The sequence below is a fragment of the Trachurus japonicus genome, chromosome 20 (assembly GCF_045865225.1).
Source record: "Trachurus japonicus isolate A0001 chromosome 20, Traja_1.0".
In the NCBI taxonomy this organism is placed as follows: Eukaryota; Metazoa; Chordata; class Actinopteri; order Carangiformes; family Carangidae; genus Trachurus; species Trachurus japonicus.
The window spans coordinates 15744719-15770104 of record NC_140926.1 but is presented as its reverse complement, the minus strand read 5'-3'; the positions used below and the strand labels follow the sequence as shown (position 1 = coordinate 15770104).

The 25386-nt window shown below is 42.1% G+C and overlaps 1 protein-coding gene across 3 annotated transcripts in view; it reads left to right on the top strand.

Annotated features, from left to right (window-relative positions):
* Nucleotides 1-25386, top strand: part of dlgap1b (discs, large (Drosophila) homolog-associated protein 1b) — an 86739-nt gene that overhangs the window by 22260 nt on the left and 39093 nt on the right. For all 3 annotated transcript variants that reach the window (XM_085763838.1, XM_085763837.1, XM_085763839.1), the window contains exons 2-3: nt 8214-8293; nt 22398-23544. In XM_085763838.1, the coding sequence (XP_085619964.1) occupies nt 22465-23544 (1080 nt within the window). In that variant the 5' untranslated portion in view covers nt 8214-8293; nt 22398-22464. The remainder of the gene's footprint in view (nt 1-8213; nt 8294-22397; nt 23545-25386) is intronic.

The window sequence follows — 25386 nt, the reverse complement described above, 5'->3', positions numbered from 1 at the left end:
GACACAAATCATTTTTCAAGGAGGCCGCACGATGCGTGATTGACAGTTTTCTCCTTCTCTTGGACATCGGCATGAATGATTCCGACATCTGAGTGATGGATGCGTCACTCACTGGTCCGTTATGCTGATTATTTTCAAAGCTGGGATTACATAGAAATGTATCCATCAAAATCTTGTGTTTTGATTATCTGGAAACGAAAAAAACGGAGGCCATATATCATGCTCTGTTCTCTCTAACTTAAACAGATCTTCACATTAGAAAGGCTGAACGTTGCATTATCTTCTGGTTGGCTTTTATTTCTTAGTATTGTATTGTATTTCTGAGGTGAATAAACAGATTGGATCTATATTAAATTGATTTGAGTTGCCCAAAAGCGAATAAAAATACAGAAATCTGCTATTGAGATATAGACTAACATGTTGATAATGGTAAACTTGTGAAAAGAACCACACATAACGTCCACAGGACTGGGTTATGATGAGGATCTTTTTATTAGAGCAGAGCGACGCGTTAGGGTTGACAAAGGTCTTTGCATGAGATACATACACAATACGATAGAAAAACAGCAGTCGTATTCTTGTCAGCCATAAATGTTAGCAGTCTGTGAAAGTCTGTGAAAACATCAATTTTCTGCCGGCAACAAACTGTTCAACCTCTCTAGTATTTCCTCCAACACTTATTGTGATATCCAGCGCCTGTTCTCACATTGCCAGGAGCCACTTTCAAACACCCACCATTGTTAGAGATATATTCTAAAAGAAAGGGTTCATATTTTGGAAAATTGTACTATCACACACTTGTCATCTCTTTCCCACCTCGTCGCTCCCCTCCGCTGTCTGTCTCTCCCTCTGGGCAAAACATCCACCCTGAGCTGCATCAGAAATGTAATGTCCACTGTTTATGTGCCGGCCTGTGTGTGTGTGTAGCGGAGGGGAGCAGGAGACATTTCTGAATATGCAGTATCTAGTTGAACGCTGAAAATGAGAACGGGCTTAAAAGGGAGGCTATGGTGGAGAGATATGGAAAAGGTGACAAAGAGAGGCTAATCAGGGTGAAGAAAAAGTATCATCAGCCATCTCACTCATCATCAGCTCTCCCATTTCCTCTTCCCAGCTGGATCCCATTTATCATCTCTTCAAAGTACTGTACAGCATTGAGTTATGGGGCCGATACGTTGAGACACTTTACGTCTGACCGACAATCAATGTAGTCCTGAATGCCAAGAGCTGTGTCTATTAAAAGAAAAAAAAATCTCTCATAACTGCATTCCTTCATTCGTCTGGCATTCGTCCAGGGCTTTCAATCAATCCTTTCACAGCCAGAACTCGGAAAAGAAATTGAATTAAGTCCTGGGCGTTGAACCACAGTTTCTTAATTGGCACAGGATTAGTTCACATTGATTTGGCCTGATTGGAGTCCCTGGTTTGTGTTTCCACTTAATCACTGAGCACACCCTTCTCTTGAACTGACCACTATTTGCATGCACCCTTTCCCTCAGCCTATGTCAGTCATTGACAGCCCGTGGCAACCCTCGCGAATTTGCATGAAATCACTGGCCCGGGCTGTTGCAGCTTTACTATCGCTGCTCGCGCCACTGTAGCGCACGTACTCTGCTGCGTTAATCAGATTTCTTGGTGTTATTATTACAGCAGTGTCTTGGTACAGTATAGCAAAAGGCCGATGCTCTGGCAGGTCCAGAAAATTGCCCTCTGGTTACAGAAAATGTTCTGATAGAGCACTGCTGTTATTCTGACTGAACAGTGGAGAGCGATGGAGTGAGAGAAGGAGCCAGGGAGAGATGGAGAGAGATTGTGTCCTGGGGAAATAAAGTGTGGACAGGAAAGAACACAGATTATGCATGAAAGGGAACAAAAAGAGTGGAAGAGAGCGGAAAATATCACAAATAAGGTTGTGGGAGCAATATGCTTGGAAAGGGAGAGAGAGCAGAGAGAAGATAAGGGAGTTATGAATGGAGGGGGAGACATTGGAGTGAAGATGGACTGGAGCTGTGACAAGACTGTCTATTAAGAGTGCACTCTCTGTTTCTGCCTCTCAAAGCTCAGACCTTGAAAGCCTGCTTCCCCTTTGAATTAGATTTATATATAGCATATTATTTATTATATTATATTTTTCCTTGGAATTGATATGTGGCAACGCTTTGGTGCCTCCATATTTCAGATAATCTATGGCCTGAATTGAACTTTATGATTAAATCATAGCCCATCATCTCTCATAATGCTCGGGTAGGCGTTGATATGATATGTGTGGAAGTGTGTACATGCATTCAGGATGTGCCCTCCAGTCACTGACATGATTGGATTTGATTATAGGCTCTCTGACACTCTAAAGACGGGCATTTCTAGGTGGGTAATCTCACATTGTCCTAACTGTCTCACACAGCAGAAATAAACTGAACACAGTGATCATTTAGAATATAGAAAATGTTTTTTTATTTTGTCATTCTTTCTGACTTCTAAAAGGGAGGCGAAAGCTGACAGGAGCTGATGCGGAGGAATGTTGTCATAGGAATATAATTTGTTAGCTAGGTCAACTATATGTCATTGTTGGTTAATGTTGAAAATAGCAACAGATACCTGAAGGGAAAGTGAGATCAAGCAGAAAGTAATAGTCGGACGGTTGTGGGTCTGAGCTCAGCCATCAACATCTACTGAATCAGAGCTGATCATTGTTATTCTTCTCAATACGATTCTATAGATATCGTTCTGATATTCTTTTCACTTTCAGACTCGCTGACATTCACACAGAGCGGCGCAGTGTGCCATATGTCTCCTTTACTCTTCCACTACATTTGCTCCACAGGCCTCCGTGCTCTGTGCCAAATTTGTTGCTCATATCTGATTGTTTTGGCTGCTGTTCATATGTATTCTAGGATATAACCCATATTCCTCACTAACATAAACTGACAATGATGTCAGACAGGCAAATGCACATAGAGAGACAATGACAAAAGGTATCACGTCTGTTTCTGTGCCTTTTAGTATGCTTCTCTTCCCTTGTACATAGGTTAACCATCTTACTGTCACTGAAGGCCATAGCAACATAGCAACATAGCAACTAGATGGTGTATATTATTTCTTTGCCCAGTGTTTCCCACAGGTTGAGAATTTATTGGTGGTGATCAACTTTGAGAGGAGGGTGAGACAGGTTTTCATAGGTTGGTGGGAAATCTCAGCCACTTGGTTTATAGAGTACACTTATCGAGCTTTGCAATCTGTAACATAGAGCACCTTCTGTCCCTTAAACCCTCGAGTGGGATGAGGAATATGTCTGGAGAAAGGAACCTGCACAAACAGCATTGTTTTCCTGTCCCGACTTTGGATGACAGAAGTCATTTTTTCAGTGTGTTTACCCACCAGCGAATGCAGTTTCTCACAAACTTTGTCAATCCAAACTTTCAGATGCCTTTTTGTGGGTAACTTAAAATTGAGAAACAAACACAGAAAGCAAACACAAAGACAAAAAACTACAGATTTCTTATAAGGATAGAGCATGTTTCAGATGAAAAGTCTGAAAGGAAAGTTCTAGTGCCATGAGTTCTTACAGTATACACTGTACATATAACACCTGCTTTATAATCAATAACTTCCTGTCATCAACGTGTGGTTCTCACTTCTCACATTGTAGCACTGTGAATTCATTAAGTGTGCCCTTTGGAGGTCTTAGCAGCCAGGTGGGGTGCCGTCAAACCTCTCTGCCTCTGAATCACGCCCTGCATTTCAATTGCAAATACTGTACACATCTCAGTGCCCTTGTAAAAACCCACACATCGCCGCAACCTAATGTTTTTTTGAGCAGGGCAAAAAGTTGAACCTACCTCGGCCTAATTGGACAGTACTGTTTAAAACATGTTTTTCTGTCTAACCCTCAGGCCTGGAGATGATTTTGCACTCCCTGACTCCTTCTTGAAGTGCTCTCTGAGCTGCTCTCTCACCCTTGTCCTCTTGACCAGTCTCCTCAAATTTTGTAAACAAAAAAAGAAAAAGAAAGAATCTGTGTTTCTAGCCTCAGATAAGTGGATGTTTGGTTTAATCACCCATGATTTATTCCAAATCAGGAATTATTTTAATCACACAGAGATTTGAGTGTGTTTTTCATGGGATTACATTTTTCTGCAGATAGATGAAACTCCACAACTTCACATCTGTCTCTGTGCCCATGCATTCCTTCATGCATTATGTATAGCATTGTTCTGGTCCTCAGGTTTTCCAGAGATGCTGCTTTATGTGTGTAGCTGAGTTGGTTCAAAATGAGGCGACAAGGCCCGGTAGAAAAAGTCAGGTCGGAGCAGGCAACAGATTGGATTTAAAGTTTCCAGAGAAATGTCAGTCCAAAATGACCTGAGACGGTCTTACTGAGTCATCACTAGTTGATGTGTAAGTGTGTGTGAGGGGTGGGAAGGGGGGGGGTTCGATGCTCCTCTGGGCCAGCAGAGCTAACTCTAAATCCCCCTCTTTTCTGTCAATAATTCTCTGCTTTTTCACAGCCCCTGTAATCCTCTTTCTGATGTGACTCACCTCTATTTATCACCAGAGTGCCCGCATGCCTCAAACAATCAGGCAGAAGTGTGCTAACAGTCCGTTTGTGTGTGTGTGTGTATGTACATGCACGTGCATGAGTTGGTCTTTCGACCCGTACCGATCTTGATCTTCAACTCGATAAAGGTCCCTGCCTGGCTGCGTGTGTGTGTTTCTTTATGCTGTCTGCTGGCAGATAAGGAATTGCACAATAACTCCAGAGTTGAAGTTATGAGCCTGTGCGCCACAAATTCCATCTTTGTCCAATATAGGCATCAACATCAGATCTGCAGTCGACTGGTGTGAAGTCATTCTGCAGTGAAAACGTAGTAAAGCACAGAGATAATCACTGCTGAAGTTTAAATAGTGGCTCTGTATAATAGATCTGTGCTAAACCAGTGTAGAGATTATGCATCATGCTGGCCAGGCAGGCAGCTCAGTGCTGCTGCTGCTGCTGCTGCTGCTGCTGCTGCTGCTGCTGCTGCTGCTGCTGCTGCTGCTGCTGCTGCTGACTCAGTGCAAGCATAGCTGGGGCTTGGGGGGTTAATGCAGCAGGGCCACAGGCTGATCCATAGCCCATCCTCATCTGCCAAAACTTCAAAGGATACCCTGACAGAGTCTGAATCGCCATCTCCTCCGGTCCAGGCTCTGCAGAACACATCCCCTCCCCCTCGGTGCACAGGTCAAACTCGGCCTCATCTTTTATGTATCACTTACCCCATTGATTGTGCTCTAAGAGATTCATGAATACAGAGGGGCCTATTTCCGTATCACACTCCGGCATATGTTTTTTTAAATTTCTTACAAGGGAGGAAATTTTTCTCTCGTTTGGACGGCTCTCATTTTATTTCCCTCTCTTTCTTTTCTGTTTCTGTTTTTTTCCTCATCTCCGACTTATACTGTACCTATCTCTCACTGCACATCGCTCTCTCAGCTTCCACCTATTTTGCATAGAAGGTCGCAGTCATTTCCTCTTCAACGACCACTTTCTTTCTTTTTTTCTGTATTTTGTTGTGCACTCATGAATTATTCATATTGCAGATAGTGCAGATAGTGAGTACAGTGAATTTGAGACGTGCAGTTGACTTAGAGGAAGCTTACTGTACAGGGAATAGAGTTGTGGAGCAACTTTTTTAAGCAAATGTCGACACAGGGCTACTTATCAGTGCTGGCTGCTATAGCATAATGTTGACCCTTCCTAATCGCTGAATCTGATTGGATAGACTCAGGAAATTAAAGATTAGAATAAAGGTTTAATCTCATATAATTTCACTTGTGAATCTGCAGTACACATATCTTGGAAATGAGCATCTGGTGTCCTTGTCTTGAGCTGTGTCCTTTCACTATGAGCTGTGACATTGTTCCCATAAACACTGAATTAGCAAGTCACCGCCATGTCTGATGTATTCATTTGTGTTCATCTTTTGGTCGTTTACTTATTCATGAATACACATGCAGATCCATTTTTCGACTGTTCGGCCTCCAACCCAATCTCTCTGTTCCTGTACCTGAGTTTAAGTGACGTGTGCGTTACACATCCCAGCCGAGTGTGAAATAGAAATTCTCCCCTGCAGAGGTGATGTGATTGACAGAGAAGAGAGAACACAAAACATGTGAAATCTCATCTTTGACTCAGGTTGTTGTCATTTTTCACTTGCAGCTATAAAGTGGTTCTCCTGAAGATGCGATTATTGATATTGTCTCAATATCGCATGCTTCGAATGTGACAATATTTATAAGAGTGAAAGCTGCTATGTGATATCCAAGGATCATTTCCTTCAAACTACTCCCTTCAGACGGTGCATGACCTTGGAATTATCTGCAATCTACAACGAATAAGGCTTCAAGTCGACTAGATTTGGATTTTCTAAATGTGGTGAGTTGCAATTAGAACCCTCTAATAGGCTACCAAGACTTCATGAAACATCAGCTCTCAGAGTTAGTGTAATACTTACAACAACTTATGTAAACATACTTATAACACCTCTCAGCTGGAAACCTGAAGTTATACCACACGCAAATAAGCTAAAATTTCAAATCAAATACAGTATCTGTGACTCAAAGGAATTTTAAATCGAAAGCAACTGGACTTGGTTATTTGTCTAGGAAGACGTTTCAACTCTCATCCAAGAGGCTTCATCAGTTCATGCTCGCATCTGACCTTTTACTACGACCTGGACAAATGAGAATATGCACAGGCTTACAGTATCTGTGAGTTTTTACTGATAAGATTTATTCTAACAGAGCTGCACAATTCACATTTTTAATCTAACTCATATTCTCACACATTATAGTTAATGATAAAACACTTCCCAAACAAGGCAATATAGGATTTAAAATTAACTTGTCATTTACAATTTTGTTGTTGTCATTAATTGTATGGAACAAAACTTAAGACTGTACACTAATTCCTGTTCACCTCATTTGACCCCAGCCTTGGAGGCATTATATAATGATATGAAATGTGATTAGTGTAATTAATTTTTTTTCATGCTAAACACTTTTTTATTTATATGGGTCCACATAGAAAGGGGTGTCATGTGTACCATGTGTACGCACAAACAAACAAACAAAAAAAACATGTCAAAACGTAGCATCAGCATCAGACACCAAATATCACAATAGACATGAACCAGACAACTCTGAGGTCAATAATGTGCTAATGCATGTACTTCATTGATATCCCTACATCTTTGTCATATGAAAAAGCCCCCACTGGAGTGTTAGTGCCCCTCCTCTGACCTGTGTGTGAGTCTGCACATGTGTTATAGTGAGAGTGTGTGCGTGCAGCCTGTCTCAACCAAGCCCCACCTGGCGAGAGTCGGACAGACCACCATCTGTTCTGTGCCCCCACTCAGAACCACCAGCCGCCTCCTCTTCCTCACCTTCATGTGATATCAGGGAACTGACTCATATGCAGCGTTTCTTCTCAAAGCACATCAATGAATGTAGTTTGACAGGACATTACAAGGCATACTACATTTGTATGATGTGTCCTGTTGTTGAGTGTTTCTATGAGGAAAATGTCTTCAGCAACACTAGGTGACCCCTGTATGCTTAAAGAAATCAGAGCAAAGTGTTTGTGATGTGCTTTATTGTGTAGCAGAGTGAGTCTTTGCCCTGAGACAAAGAGTGGTTTCCCCCTCCCTCAAAACGTCTCAAGGACATAATACACTAGATTTAAAGAAGTGCAAATAGGCTTAAGATGAATTTCCCCACTTATTATTTCTCCTTGCCAGCAATGGATTCTGCGTATGTCCTTTCCCTCCTTCCATGCTGTTTCCATGACAAGTTGCTTTCTAAAAGACTGGGTACCGGATTAAAAGCAACATATTAGTGCTGTGATTTTTACAGCCAAACAAAACTGGGCTTGACTGACATTTTAATGTCTTTTAATACAACACTCTAGTCAATAAAGATCAAAGTTTTTCATTTTCTTCAGGGGTCAAAGGGGTTTTTTTTGTAAAAAAAAAAAAGAAAAATTCACCACCACCATCCCCCAGCATTTCATCAGTAATTACGACACTGAAGTGAGTGTGGAAAAAGAGCAGGGAGCAACAGCGCAGCAGGAGCACATGGCACATGGACCAGCACATTAGCCACCAGGACACCACAGGAGCCTTTTGGTTTGTTGTGATGAATTCTCAACCTCGGCCTCTGTCTTTATTCTCTTGAAGGTGGAGAAATGGACGGAGGGCGAGGAGTCTGGAATTAAGCACTGGAGAGAAAAGATGCCGAAGATGAGACAATAAACAAGGTGAGTTACACTTCTCTGTGTGCTTGTCCTCCACTAACTCATTATGCTGCCAACAGTGATGTTATAAGTAGCTTTGGATGCAACTTTTATCGATGTACAGGTCAGTGAGCAACTATAAAGTGGGTCTCACTGACATAAAGCACTACATAAAGGAAAACCTTGACACATCCTATAATATCAACTCTGTAAATGCTGCCTCAGTTTTCACACCTGCACACTTGCAATTCACCTTTGACCTTGAATTCATCCTTCCACGCACCATCTGCAACCTTTTAGTACACCGTTAGCGGAAACGCATCAGTCAAGGTTGACAGCCTACTATCGACGGCAGCAGAAATGAGATGGAAAGAGACACAAAGGCTGAGCAGAGAGTGACAGTGGGGTGAATGGCAGGGGAAAATGGGGGGAGGTGGGGGGGGCGAACAGACAAAATGAAAAGGAGGTTTCGCACAGGCTGTTTGGATGAAAATGTTTTTTTCCACGCTTGTGTAATGATATCTGGTGACAGAGCAGATGGCGGTGGTGAGAGAAACGGTTTAAAAAGTGTGTAAAAGTGCTTAAGAGCAAGTAAAAGTGCGGAACATGTTGACTGTCAGGGAAAAGTCAAAGCACTCAATGTTGTGCAGACGGCAAACAGGAGGCAGGTCAAGGGATTTTGAGATCGGACACAAATACAACCACTTACACTGCCATTAGAATCCGACATCATAGTCATCATCTGTCTTTTACTAATGGATGCAGTATAATACACTAGTGATGGATATTAATATATCAACAAATTTCTACTTTTTTCCCAGAACAAAACAGTGTTCATAATAATTATTTCAATAGTAATAACTGCAGCAGCTGCAGTTGAATTAGAATAGAAATAGTGCATCGTCATTTCCATGAGTGGTTGATATATAATCATGCATGGGATCCCATCTCGGGCTCAGCTCTGGCAGGCGAGCCAACCCTGAACCCTAAGGGCCGGGGCCACTGCCAAAAAGCTGGATTTACAGCGAGCGCAGCTTACCACTTGAAAATGTATCATTGCACTGGCTCGGCTCGTCATCGAAGGCTACTTGAAAAGAAGTTATGTGGTTTACAAACACACTAAGCCAGTGTGCTGTGAATCCCAGAGAGGCTCAGAGAGGGAGGGAGAGATTCAGCAGTCAGTGGGATAAACGGGTTGAGAGCTGAGGCTGAATCACAAAGTTCCCGCTGGGCAGCCATACTATTAACTTTTTTCTCTTTTGAATACTGAAATCTAGATGTTATCTGGTGGAAACAACATTTCAGGCTTCCGACATCAAGTGGTTTTGTGCGGTGTGTGTTTATGGAGATTAGGTCGTGAATGAGAGCGTAATTAGGGGCGATCATATGAGGTCAGACTTGGCCAGTGGTCGGAGAGCCAAGGTTGCTGATACTGGCAATCGCAACAGAACAGAATGGACACCCGGGGATCCATCCATCCATTAGCTATGCTGCTTATCGTCACATGGCTTTAGGGGGCTGGGGGGGCTGGAGCCAATCCCGGCATTAGGTGAAGGCAGCAACACCCATGGCTCAAGTATGGAGACAAACAACCAGCCACGTTACATTCATATGGGCACTTTAGAATCACCAGTTAATCTAATTTTCGAGTCCACAACCTTCTTGCTGTGAGGCAACAGCGCTAATCACTACACCACATTATCGTTCTGACACCAGGGGATGAGGGAAAAGATAGAGTAGAAGAATGATCAATGGATAGAGAGGGGTCATAGGTGAAGGTGGAGAAGGAGGAGAGAAAGAAGGAGTGAAATGGAGGTAACAACCAAACCATGGTAAATGACTCGACTCCCAGCTGAACATTATATACATACTGAGTGGAAAAGTGTCCACAGATTAACAACAAACAGCCTTGATTGAGCTAATCTACTGAAGCAACACATAGGGAGCTTTGCAGGGAGGTGTTGTGATTGATTTCCTCATTTCTTACACTGCAGGCGAACAAAGAGGTTTGTCGAGAAAACACAGCGTTGTGTAACAGTTTGATGTGATCGTACGGCACCGTCAGAAACATCTTCATGCTCAGGTTGAGGGCAAATGATTGTATGTGAAGATAAGAATTGTTATTTAAGATTTATGAACACATCCAGGCGTTTTGCAACTCCATAAATGGCTCGGTATTTCAGAAGGTTTTGAAATATTAATGAGGTCTTAATATGTTTTAATATAGAGCACTGTGAAACATTCAGCTAGAACTCTCTTACCTTCCAGCACAACCTTTTCATAAATTCATAATGACACATTTGCAAACTTTGATTCAATCCCTCTTTCTGCTTTTCAAAGAGTAATTTAAGATAATGTCTCTTTTCTGCAGAAACGAGCCTCTGACATATCCTGAGCATTGCCCATGTTGACATTTTATATCCAAAAAGTTCATGATATTTTATGTAGTGCACGTCACCTCAGCGTAACAGTGAAGTGGAGGCTGTTATCTGTATGAACCTGAGCAAATTACAAAATAGGAAGCTAATTTAACTTTGTCAATAAACGGCACATTTCACAGTTAATAAAACACTCACAGCAAATCACCTTTAACACCTTGTTTCTAACTGTGCCAGAGCAGCAAAGGAAGCACTTCTAGCACTCTGTAAAAAACCTGAGACTCAATCATCATAATTTATATTAACATGAGTAAGATCTTGTAAAATGTGACTTTGCAGTTGTAGTATCCATTAAAATGTGTAATATCCCTGATAATTAATTTTGTTTCCTCCCCCTCAGATTAGAAAATAGGATTTGTAAATTACTTACTAGTATATGGACTTTTACCTGACCTGTGTGCTCTTTAGTCTGCATGGAAAACCTGCCTGTGATTGGACCACTCGTAATGACTTGTAAAGTGTTGCTTTTAATTTTCTGTTTACATGCACCCTCACTGTCTGATCTAAAAAGAACAGAACAGAACACACTGAACATTGTTCAATGAGCTACTGTTAAAATAGACAGTAGATGAAGAAAAACACTGATTTGTGAATGTAAATTCTGGCTTCCAGCTCGAGGAGAGTGGCTTTTATAAACAGAAATACTGATTTAATTGGCCTTGCGTGCACAAATAACAAATAACAAATAACGTGAGTCTTAAACTGAGAGGTTTTTTTTTTTATTTTTTTTTTAGGGTATTGACTCATATAATACTGGCCAGCTCAGTGAATCATAACAAAGAAGAGTTAATTAGGGGAAGGCATGAACATCAATCAATCTGAAAAATATCACTATGCTGTTCTAAGTCAATTTCTCTATCAAGTCTCTCTCTCAACTTGATGTCTTCCTTTTTTCCTTTTTGTTTCTCTCTCTCTCTCTCTCTCTCTCTCTCTGTCATCTCCGCTTCCATTTTAATACACCGTATTATAGATGCAGCTGAATATCTGCCCTGAACGACATAACATGTTGACCGCAGCGAGTAGCCCTGGGAGCAGAGAACAGCTGCTGAATTCTGCCAGGGGAAATGGTCTCAGTAATCTGAGTTTAGCAACATTACCTCAGTCTTGAGTCTTTGATAGACGTCGGCTAAGCCCGGCTTGACAGGAGACATAATTGAGTGCATTTTGATGACATAAGCCTCGATCATTCCACTTAGTTGAGAATTTTCCTGCCCTTTCCGTGTCACTAAGTTTTGATGCGAGGTCAGCTGGGAGCTGGCTGCTAACCGTCAGCACGCAGCACTCACCTGGTCTGACACCTGCTCTCTGCACAGGCAGCGTGTTTGGTTGCGGCTCAAATCTCCACAGTGTGCAGGGAGAGCTGGAATTATGCCTCCTAGCCTGTGTGTGTGTGTGTGTGTGCGTGTAGTGTGTGTGTATCCATGTGTTTGTGATTGCTTGCCTTGTGTATGTGTGCGTCGCACTGGATATGCGTCCACCAGCGCTCATGCGAGAAGACAGCGGGTGAGACTCCCCACCCCCCACCCCACCCCTCTTGCTCAGTTGGATCTCACTCCCAGATCTGTCAGGCGTCTGTTGACGTGTCCTCGACATGACGTGCCACCCACAGTGAAGGAGAGGCACAAATCATCCAACTTTTTCCTCAGCGTTTCACCCCCTGTACCTTCCATAACCAGCCCTGTGACCCCTGCCCTCGGAAGTTAAGCAGATAGCCTCGCATTAGTCTTAGAGATGGAGTCAAGCTAATCTCATCAAAAGGCTTCAGTTGGTCTTTGCCCCATTATGTAAAGTATTTCCTCAAAAGAAACGGGCAGAATCTGTTTTCTTTTGCACTTTTCCCTTCATGCTTGTTTATTTTCTCAGCTATGGGGAGTTATTTCATTACAGCATTATATGCAAATCAAAAATAATTCTTGGCTATTCAGTCTCACTGGTACTTTAATGTATTATTTCATCTTTATTTAGCACATATTGTTTAATAAAAGTTTCATTAGTTGTTTGAAGTACATTAAGTATGTATTTAGACCACATTAGCTGAAAGCATATTAACACATTAGCTGTGTGGTCAGCTCCGTTTCCTGACATGTAATTAAGTGCAGAATCAGTTGCTTGAAATCACCTGACACTCTGGATGCCACTGGCTGTAGTTTGATACTAACGCTGCCTGACGGTGGCAAGTGACTATAATGTACACACTATACTTTGAAATGCATGTACAGAGCCATACTACTTGTTTCAGCAGTGGGTCTTCAGCAGGTTCAATGCTCCATCGGTCATGTCACCCTTTTTGTTGTTGTTGTTGTTGTTGTTGTTTATTTAACAATTTTTTTAGCTCAATACATATATTGTGCCAGATTTAGCTGTAAGCTATTTTCATCTGCTGTCCCTGGGCACTGACAATGGTAAACAACATGGGAGCAAGGCGGGCATTAAGAAAAACGGTCATCATGTAAAACACACAGGGAGGTGGTGTGCAGTAAATGCACACACTGTAAGATTTGTAAAGCTTGATGTTTTTTGTGCTGCTCCCAAGCAAGTGCATGACTGCACGCAGCAGATGTAGTGAAGAAGCAGCAGCAGCACCTCTTTTTATCAGCTATATGAAAACAACAACAACAGCCACGAGGAGGAAAGAGCTGCCAGCTTTACACTGACATCAGCAGCATTAGCAACTTTTTCACGTGTGGGTCATGGCTGCAGTTGATGGATGAGGCTGCAGTGTGTAATGTGGAACATGCACAGAGACGCACATGCACACACGGAGCTTGTCTCTCTCGGGTTCGATTTAGCTATCACCGTCACAGCCCTACACCGCTCCCATGCATTCCCAGATTTCACAGCTCTTAAAGCACGAATATAAACATGAAGGTTATTATTCTGTGTGATGGAGATGTGCGCATCCAAACATATATGTGGTTGCTTGTTTACGTTATGTTTTATTAGTTTGTGTGTTGGCAGCCTCAGAGTGGCTTTTTGAATGTTACTGTGTCCCAGTACGAAAGGATTTGTGATAAAAACACATTCTAAGCAAAGGAACTGAAGCACTTCATTTTCATACCATATAAACTCCAGATTAAGATATATGTGTGTGTATGTGTGTGTATTTTTTTTTTTTTACCACTCTAGAGCAAAAATCATAGGCAATAAACAAATCCCTCACATACTGAGTCCACTCTCTGTGCTCGCCAGTCATGCACAGTTGGCTTAGAGTTTAAAAGCACAACCTACAAAGTGTGTTAGTAAGGCAGTGGGCTGCAGGTAGCTGCCAGAACACCTTTAGTGCTACGAGGCATCAATTCCTCAAGTCTCTGAAATTCCTCTGAAGCAGTCAACACCATTTTTCTAAAAGATATTCATTTGTTTTTGATGAGCATGCATGCTAGATTCTAAGTTTCTCAAGTTACAAAACTTAACAGAGACTAAGCTAAGCAATTTAGCAAAGACTTACTTTCCTTAATCCTGACTCTTTTGTTGGAGAATGCATATCTCCCTTATTTTTTCATTTGGGTAGAGACCTAGTGATCTGTAAAATGCCATAGAATATGATTTTCATAATTTTCTTATTCATCAAACTATTTGATCTTTTGTCGTTAATGGGTCACATAATTGTCAGTCTGAAGAGACAGTTTCCATTAGGCCAGAAATTTGTCCTCATAAGATAAAGGTAATTACTCAGAATAACCCCAAAACCACTGCCTATCGTAACAAAACAGAGCAATCACATTTAATGTATCATTATTTTTTTACACTCATTTATTCAGGTTTTTAAATTGTCACTCATTTTAATAAATGCTGTATATGACTTTTGTTTTCATTTATCCTTCTTTTTGTTTCCCTTACATTACATTTGCAGAAGCACTAAAGAGTGTCCTGCTGATATATGAAAATATAAAGCATTAGAGACTGTGACTTCTGTTGCTGTCCACACATATGATCCCAGAGTGATTGGTACATACAAGTTCTCATTAGCTGGGGTGAAAACACATTGTTTTCCACCAGAAAATCCATTTGTTTCCATGGTGATGCTGTCCTCCCTTGTCCAATTTCCTTGGCTGCTTTTTATGGATAGCTTTATTGAACTTTATTAAAAAGGAGTAGAGAGAGAAGAGTTAGTAATTTCTCACGCTCTGTAATATCTAGATGTACGGAGGTAGATCATTTGGAAAGGCTCAACATGATATTTCACTCAAAGCATTATTACCCTCTAAAACACTTACTTTTGTTTAGCTCCAGGGTTATAAACTAATCTACATTCACTAATCCATTATGTGTATTTTTGCCCTTGTTGTTATCTAGTTTGTCTTAATGGCAAGCGAAAATAAACTGCTGAAAAAAGTAGCCCATAATTCAGACAGAGACTAGTCAAAGACTGTCACTGAATTTTAAGTCTCAGTCCACCACATATACTGCAGCTATTGGAGATTTGACCAACATTAAACCCAACATCTAATTTGTTTAAAGCAACTACAAATAACTTTTAACTGGATATGCAAAAGTCTCTCGTTTATTTTAGTACAGGTTCTTTACAGGTTTACACCTGTACATGAATCACCTTACGGCTGACGTCACACTGTCGTGACTCCCCTATATCTCAGCATACGGCCGTATGCTACAGCTAACAGCCTGAGTTTATCCATTACTTTTCTGTCTGTTGTGTTGAAGCCAAAAAGACAACATACCTTTAGTTTCATATGTTTAGTGTTGCAAGTTTTCTCCATTTTGCTTCAGTGAAGAGGAAAACAATAGCCTATCTTATTTTATTATCCAGCGACAGAATGTGTAATATGTAATTAGAGATTTACATTTCTGAAGGAGATCATATTTACTGATCTGATCTAATGTGCTGTAAATATGAATGTTGATAATAAAATTAGATAATCAAAGTAATAATAAACATATTAAAGAAAAGTGATATATTGCTTTTTGTATGGCGAGATTGATCCAGTTCCTCTGTGTGATCATAAGAGCTGTCTTTTTTATCCATGATTCACACTCTTGGCCCATCATGAATTCAACCTTAAGCCATACAATAGCAATCTCAGTGGAGTCATGGCCTTTTGTTATGGAGTCAGAGCCAAGTGTCAGATTCACTCAGTTCAGTCTTTTCCTCAAAAGATCAAGGGATTCCCGAATGAGCACATTCATTTATATGAAGAAAGGGAAAGAAGGCTTTTAAACATAGCAATTTCACAGTCAGAACATTTATTTTTTATTATTAATTTATTATTTTACTGCATGAATCCATCATGTGACATGTCACTTTGCTTTGAAATCTACATAAATAAAATTCCTGTGGCTAAAATATGACCATCCATGGTCTGTCATTGAAAAGAAAGAACAAGATCAAATAAAAGATGAATAAGCATATCAGAGATTACACATCAAAGAATTGAAATTTTGAAAGGTTTTGCTGAGCTGTACACAGAAATGCACTCTCAAAACCCAAAGTCACTGATGTAATTTTAAAATGACCTTCAGTTCCCATGTTTGGTTGACTCCATTGCTGCATTTTCACAAAGTCACTACACTTCTTCTGTGTTGTTCAAGTTCTTTGAACAAACAGCATGAGCCTCAGTGACAGCTCTGCCAGAGACAAACAACACCAGGCTTTCTCCGGACTTAATGCCTTCGTTAATTTGTTTACCTTGATCAAATAGACCTCATCACTGCAGGAATTTGTCTCTCGAATGTGCTTGGCGGGTCCTGAGCTATAACTCAACACAGCCACTCCATTTGTCAGAGACCCTGACAGTCAGTCTAATTAGTTTGGTTGTGACAAAGGAGCTGTCTTGTGGAAAACGGGAACATCAATCCATCTATGAAAGCATATGTTTTCATAATGCATCCAATACCGTAAGCAGCAACTTGGCTAATAGGCAGTGGGTGAGACTGCAGCTATATGACAAAGTCTAATGATCCGTTGGGTTAAAAAAGAAATGCTTCAAAGATGTGCTGTAAATATGTATTTGTCAGTTTATTTAACATGTACAGATAAGATGCCAAGTAGATATTTCATGTCAGTGCTTGAGTAAAGCCTGCATACAAATTACAAAGAAAGCTTTACACTGACATCAGCAGTGACATCTCATTTATTGATACAGAGATATACTGCCTGGCCTCTTATCGTTCCGTAAATTTTGAACCATTATTGTGTAAACCACTTAGAGTGGAATGAGATGAGAGCATTTTATTTGTATCAATTTCCAATTTTTATACGACTTTTATCATGTCAAGATATTGCATTTGTAGACATTCATATATTTTATGATGCACATCATATAAAACAAAAGCAATCTTTTTCAAAATGTTGCCGTGCTGCAGCCAGACAGGACAGTCAGTGGAGACTGTGTCATCTATCATTTAAGAGTCATTTTAACAGCGAAACATTAAAGTTAGTGGTACTCGGTGTCTCCTGACATCCCTAAAAGCCACTTCTACATAATCCGGAAACACAAAGAAATTACCAGTTCCCTCAATGGCTTTCTGGCCCCTGGCTGTCTTTAAAATGTTCTACGACATCATTCTCTTGGGATTTCTTTTTCTAATGCACTGTTCACACATTCACAATGAGAAAACCCTCACTGTCACTGTTAACTGCTGCAGCTCTCCTGTGTCTGTGTGTGTTTCATCTTGAGATATTAAAGCTTCAAATATTCATGTAATTAAATATTTAGAGTTGTGGGTGAGTTTTGTTAAGGCAGCTGTAAGTTTGTCTGTTAAAGTGGCTTCACAGAATATCTGATTATAACTTGTGTGTTTGTCGGTCTGCAGCAGGGAGGAGTATTTTCTGCTTTTTATGTCACTCGTGTTTTACAGGGAACATGCTAATGCTTGTTATTTTGTTTACTTAGGAACATGCTGCTCAATTATTTTTTAAAGGGTCAACTCAAGCAAATTACAAAACACAAATAAAAACATGGTCTTATTTTCAGTGTATTTTACAAGATATTAAAATATCAACTTTTTCCATTATATTGGGAATAAATGGAATTGTAATTTGTGTAATTAATTCCAGCCCAGTCTAGCTCTTAAACTATTAGAAATAAAGTCTCTCCATACCAACACACCTGAAAGTGCATATCACAATACTACTTGCATTCATGCACGTGGTATTGTTAACAGAAAGGAGACTTCTTCTTGGCTGTTACGTAATTGTGGAAAATACAAACAAGGAACAGCAAAGGCAGCTGCAGCATTTAAACACAGAATTTAACTGCACAACAGCTGGTAGCAAAGACAACAAAATCAGTAATGCCTGTAAATCTTTACCCAGATTGTACTCACTGTTAGCAGTTATGATTGAGAAGACCCCATCATGGAGCAGACTCTAGATTCTAGGGGCATAAATGTATCAGAATTGAGGCATTTTCACACTAAAACGTATTGGTGTGGATACAGATCCGAAGGCAGATACCTAAAAACCTGTGAAAACTGAGCTCAAACTATGTCTGCATTTCAAGATACTACCAGGAGTGAACGCACATACAAGGTCATGTGAGCACAGATATTGTCCCATGTAAAGAGAAAAAGTGCATAAATTCATTTCAAACAGAAAATAAAAGTATGGGCACACATCACAAGAAAAACATTCTAGACCACAGTGCAAAGTATAACCTGTTTGTGTCCAGCATGTCTGAAAACGTGGAAAGTAGGCCACATCAATCAAGTATGCAAGAAATGCTGTCCAATCTGTCAAGTTTGAAAGAGCAGGTCTAGAAATTAGCATTTTTATTATTTTATTTTCACAGCGAGACAATCCCAGTCACCCTCTTTCCATCTCACACCATGCAGAAACTCTTTTAGATACATACACATTCCTCCTGTGTACCATATCTTCCACCTGCTATCCAGTCTGGGTAGTAATATCGTGCAGTAGCCCGGGACTGTAAATGTTTGCACGATCAAAGTCAAAACTTCATTTGACCTGAAAACCGGAGGTAAAGTGTGTTGTGTGGAACAGAAGAAAGAAAACAGCAAACACACACATGAGATGAGCCGCATCCACTGAGGTGATTTGATCCCCCCGTGGAGAGGAGATTGGTTATGTGTTCAACCTTTTGTAGAAATCATTGGCAGGTTTGAGAAAGAAGAAGAGACCTTTTGCTGCCGTGTGGCCTGTGAAGGCCTCAAAGAAGCTCAGTAAGCCCTGCCTGAGCTCCGTCTTGCACCCAGCGTTTGATGTCGATTGAAGAAGAAAGACCAACTGCAATCTGTACAGCAGCCTTTTATTTTGCCAGCAAGAGAAGCTGTAGCAGTCTTCTCACACTCAGGCATATTGATTTCACCACTTCCTACGAAGATGGTATGCAGTGAGTGAGTCAATATAAGTTTGCATTTTCTTACCACTGCCTTTTTTTTTTCCTTTGGTGGGTCTCAAAGCTAAGGATGGGATAAGAAAAATTAAGAGTTGATTTCATCACTGGGAGGTCACACTCAGGATCGGCTAATGGGTTAGATGATGAAAAAATAAATTATTATTATTATTTTATTTTATTTTTAATCTATTTCAGCCCAAAGAAACATAGCATCTAAATAGAAGTTAACCTGCTGTGCTGATGCAGTGCAATGGGCATTAACATTCATAGCTTGACTTGTTTTATCTACTGTGTTTTGTTTACACACTTTACTGTTCAGCACACAATCACTCTAAATGTAATCAAGTGTCTGTGGTAGCCTATCCAGAATCTCTTTACACAAAGTAGAAGGAGCAAGTTTTTTTTTCCTTTTAATTTGTTTTCTTGATGGTTTGTTGTTAAATTGAAGAAGTATAGTTCTTACTGCTGGTGTGGCTTATTCAGATATTACTCAGACACAGAATTCCCATGGTAACAATTGACCGTAAGCTAAACCCATCTGACAAACAGCAGTTGTCCAGTCATAGCTCGGCAGGCCTGTCAAACGTTGGTTTGCTGTACATGTTTAAGTGTTGTTTCTGGGGCTGTGGTACCAGCAATACTAGAATTTGAAAGGCGTGCCAGACATTTCACTCCCTTGAAAAGTTCATGAACACTTGTCCAACTGAGTCCAAACCTTTGAGGATTGGAGGACTATTTGGAGTTGCAACAGAAGAGAAACTTCCTTTGCTTGTGCTTTCTCAGGCTAACTACCTTACATAGTCAGCCAATTGGTAGCATATGATTAACAAACATTTATGAGGTTGTAGGTTGTTTTTTTTAAGCTGCTTCTAGAAAATTAAAAGAAAATCTTAAAACTTTTTGTACAAGGACTTGGTAGTATTACCCTGCAAATATAGAAACAGAAACAGTGCTGTTTCTGGAGATATGTCCACGTCATTTAGCTTTTGCTTCCTTGTAGAAGGGATTTTAAATGTGCTAAATGTTAGATTACGTAGTTAACTAGCTAGCTACAACAATTTGTTTTTTCAGGCAGTAAAACCAGCATCAAAACAAGGAACAAGGATTTTATTTTAAATATATCAAGTAATTGTAAGCTGGATATGTTGTGGAAAAATAGAAAGCAGCACATACATACTGTAAAAAATAGTAACTATAGGTAGCATGGTTTCGGAAACGGTTAGCAACAAAGGAAAGACTAATTAAAACCCCCGAAACAATCATTTCAGTACCATGACTGAAATGTTTGACTAGTGTTTCTGAGTTGTAAGGTCTGTCCAGTTGATGGTCTATATTGAGGTTGGTGTGATCAGACAGGTAGAGACACAACTGGGTCAGTCAGCTACAATGGACATACAGCATAATACATAACCACAGCTGTCTATGAGCTTTCCTCATGTCACTGTTGGCTGCACCTGACAGACACGGCAGAACCAGCAGATCCTCCTCTTCTCCTGCTTCTTCTTGATAAACTGCACTTTACAAGCTATCAGCATCGAAATTCAGCATGGACATGCAGCCTGTCGGATACACTACGTATTTCTGTGTCAGTGTGTGTATGCATGTGTGTGTGTGTTAGTGTGTGTGACTAGCAGGCAGAAAGCCAGCGTGACCCAACTTCAGCTTTTCAGCTTTAGTGCAGCGCTGCAGACAGCTGTGCCACAAACACGCTGCTGTGGATCACCGCGAGGGCCTTTTATTTAGGTCATATTCTGTGCTTCAGCGGCCAACAGAAGGGATCTCTGTCAACTGCAATGAATACCTTTAGTGGGACACAGCCCACTTTTTAAGAGCCCTGCAAGAAGCGGACACTGTGCGTGTTTGTGTTGTATGTAAGTGTATGCTTCGTGAGGGGTTTGCTCTTGGAAGTAGAGTGCAGATGCTGGAGGGAGGATGGACCACTGTATTTCTTCATTTTCCCTCCAACAATAGAGGAGTAATATACTGGCTTGATTCACTCCCCCAGCGATTTCATCCCCTGGTTTAGTGCAGACAAGCAAATTTCATCAATAATTTCCCCAATTTTTCAATTAAAGCAGCATCCAGTTTACAGCCACACCAATGGGAATAATAAATGGGATTCCCTCTCTATTCATGCACATAAATACATCCATGTATGTCCTACACAATGTCCTCTAGTTATGTAAAGAACTGACATGATATTTCATTCTGCTGCTCTGTCTCCCTGATTTTCTCTTATCTTTTCTCCCGTCATTTCATCTCCCCCCTCTTCCTCCATCTTTTTTCTTTAAATATATATTTACCACTGTGGCCTTTGGAAGTGCATTATAAATCGCAGTAATGAATTCCCTGCGCAGCCTTGGCCACACTGCTGTCACTGTGCTACACCAGGGTGCGTGGGCTCTTATTATTGTCTTGTTAGCTTCACCTCCAGTCCATCGGAAACAGTGCATCCAGCGACGAGCCGGCCACAGCCCCAGATGGGTGAGGAAGGCAGTTTAAGGGCGCTGATGGATGCCATTGTTTTCATGTCACCATGTGAGGGAAAGGTCGTTTATTGCCGGTTGCCACGGCCAGCCCAGATGTTGTCAGCTGGGTTTTACTGGCCAATTAGTTTGCCCTTAGAGGAGAACGGGAGGTATAGAGGGGAAAGTCCGGGATCGGGCTGTGATAATTTGCTGTCTCTGCGAGTCAGGGGTGTGCATTCTAGCACACTGATAAAATACATGCACTTTTTGACTATTAGTAGATCTGTTACATCCGCTGTTCTGTGAAAGCAGTGCACTGAATTTAGCAGTGGGCAGTTTTAGTGGAATCATCTGAGGGATTAAGACTCTGCAGAGGATGCCTCTGCATTCCCACCACCAATTGCTCATTATTTTTTTGTTCGGCTACACTGATGCTTCATTTCTAACAGTACCCTTGAACAATTTTAGCACACACTGGAGCTGGAAATACATTTGAACTCTTCTTGATACCTTCTCTTCCTTTGTTTCTCTCTCTTTCCTCAATCCCCTGTCACTATTTTTCACTGAAATCTAGCCGAGCGAACAGAGAAGTGGAGGAGGAAGCTTGAGGACAGATCTGGATGTCAAGGATCACATGCCAAGTGGCTTCTATATTTAGAGATGCTCCTTTTTGAAGTTTTGAAGGACAAAAATAAAAGGTTGAAAGAGAAGAATAGGCACAAGTCCTGTCAACGTTCTCTCATCTGTGAAGCAGTGCCAGAAAGCATCTTCTTCAAATTAAAGCAGATGAAGACATTACACTGTTCTTTGGGTATATGCAAATGTGAGATATTTATAATTCTCCTCTCTGTCGCTTTCTTTCTGTTTGTTTGTCTGTTCTTCCTCATGGCTGTGTGTTTCTCTGTAGCACTAGTTCTGGGGCCTGTGCAGACTTCCCGCGGCAGCAGTTGGATGTGCACGTCGACCCGGCCACGATGACGATGAAAGGCCTGTCCAGCAGCCGCAGTCACCACCACACGGTGACCTGCGACCCCTCTTACGACTCCATGACCCTGGGGCACTCGGACCGTCGGTCCTACTTCCTCAACCCTGGGGAATCTCATCCTGCCGACCACTCCTGCTACACCCAACGCAACTCCTTCCAGACTGAGTGCAACGCCTACCCCGACCTGGCCAGCTGCACCTTCCCTCGCAGACACTACAGCTCCCACCATGAGCTGAAGGATGAGTGCGGCCCTTTGGTGCCTTACACGGGGCCAACAGGGAACAGTAAGGGAAGTGGAGGAGGTGGAGGAAACAACAACCGCATCCCCTCCAACCTGCTGGAGCAGTTTGAGCGCCAGGCACCGGTGCGGCGCGAAGGCTACCACACGCTGCAGTACAAGCGAACGGCAGTAGAGCACCAACGCAGCGACAGCCCCGGTCGCATCCGCCACCTGGTGCATTCCGTCCAGAAGCTTTTCACCAAGTCCCACTCCTTGGAGGGGCCCTCGGGGGCCGGCGGAGGAGGAGGAGGAGGGAGCGGGAGGATGAACGGCGGCAAATCCAGTCCCGACGACCCCCCCTCAACCTCCGGCACCCTGAAGCACAGTAAACGGAGTAAGAGCAAAGACCGCTCAAAGTCGGAGCCCAAGATGCGCAGCGCCATCTCGGGCTACTGGAGCTCAGACGACACGCTGGACCGGGAGGTGTGCCTCTACCACCATCACCACGGAGGCAGCGGTGGAGGCATGCCCTCCGGGGTCATGACCATGGGTCGCCACCCGGACAAATCTCAGTCGCAATACTTCATGGAGTCCTACAACACCATCAGCGCCCATTCCCTCAAGACGTCGCGCAGCAACAACGACGTGAAGTGCTCGACGTGCTCCGGGGGAAGCGGCGGAGGGCTGCCGCTGGTGGGCCCGCTGGACGGCCAAGTGCAGCTGAAGAAGAGCTCGTGGTCTTCGACGCTGACGGTGAGCAGAGCACGAGAGGTCTACCAGAAGGCCTCAGTCAACCTAGATAAAGCGCTAGTGAAAGCCGAGCAGGGGCGCACCTGCCACTTCCTACAGGTAGGACCGGTACCACGACCTCCTGCATGTCATGCTTCATGCATCACCTGGCACCAGCTGCTCCTCCATGCTCCTGTTTCTCCGCATGCATCCGTTTGGTTACGTACGTTTGTTTGTGTGTGTGTTTGTATGTCTGTGTGAGTTAAAGAGATTGATCAGCTACAGCTAGGCACTGGCTCAGACCCCATCCTGTCATTCCCTGTGTCTTAAACGATCATTGGCCTCATGCTAACTAGACCAACACATGTCATTTGCTTCTAAGTGTTTGTGTCGACATGCATGGAAATAGTCATACATGAGCATGTGAATGTTAATTCATTAATGCTTTCATACTGTATTTACACTTCGGAACATGCAGTAAGCTGATATTATGTGCATTGTCCAATTAACCCAAAGCAGCATGCATTTTTTTACAGTGTACAAACCAAGCAGACTAGAAGTAATACCTGTTTAATCTATCCTAAATGGCCAGGTGTCTGGTCATGTTCATAGCAGTGGTGTTGTGCACGCATGAGTGTGTGTACATCTCACTCACAGTCATAGATTGGAAGTGCTATGTGATCAGAGAGAGACAGAGGTGAGCAGACAAAGACAGGAGGAGAGACAAAGTGCTCTAGTCCCCAAGCCCAGGCATTACACAAACTAATACAAGCACACAGGGACACACACATGCACGAAGACACATCAGTCCACCTAATCCTGCTTCTCTTTTTTGTTTAGGAAAAGATAAAAGTGTTTCAGATTGCATATATTTCCTCTAATCGGGTTGAGCTGCAAATAAAAGCCTGAAGGGAGTCGGGGCAGAGAGAATACAAGGAAGGGTGTGCGTGTGCTAGTGTGTGTGTTTGTGTGTGCTGTAGGAAAAGGACTAAAGGAAAGTAAAGAAAGGCAAAAGAGGGGGGGGTAAAAGTCAGAAGGCAGGAGTGAGGGAGCATAAAAGACAGAGAGAAAGTTCTGTGTGGCCGCGCATTTTAACAGCCTGGAAAACGGAGTGAGCAGATCAAGGAAGGATGTTGTCACCGCAGTACGGCAACATTTCTCCCCGCCCAAAAGATCCATCGCCTTTTTTTTTCTAGAAAGAGAGCCGGAAGGGGGAAAAAATAGGCTTTTCAAAGGGGAGCAGCCTGATAAGTTCATCTGCAGATATTTCCAGAAACCTTATAACGTGGAATCAACATGATACGTGCTTCACTTATTGGGATGAGATCCTGTAATCCAGTATTTGTTCACACACATGTAATCACAAGCACACACTTAATCTAATGCCAGACCCTTTCACACGTCAGAACATCTTAAATATATACACTACCTGAAAGGTTATAGGATTAAAAAAAGCATGACTTCATTTTTTTTATCGCTTTTTCTCAGTAACGGTAATTCAATTCCTCTGACGTAATCACAGAGCCAGTCTTTCCCAAGATGTTAACACAGGCTGTGGTTACCCCTGACATCAAGGTCAGCTCCGTTTCCTAGCTACACCCCAGTCTGTTGAATGATTCCCGTGCACTTTTTCCTCGCTCTGTATCTCATTTCTTTCACTTCAGAGCCGGTGCCCTAACAGCCACTCACGTTGGGACTGCAGTGGTTCTGCTGAACAAAACCCCCTTTGTTTCCCCCCCCCCCTCTCTCCATGTCTGCTGTCTTTGACTCTCTCTCTCTTTTTATATTAGAGCTGGGAGATAGCTTTGCCTCCTTTTATTTTTACCTTCATTAGTTTGTGTGAAAAGTCAGGGGCAGCAGATAGAGGCCAGGCTACTGCAACATTTTGTCAAAACATTTAATTCCCTGCATTTGATATGCCGCACGCATCACAGGACAGACAAAAGAAGGCCTCCGGCACTC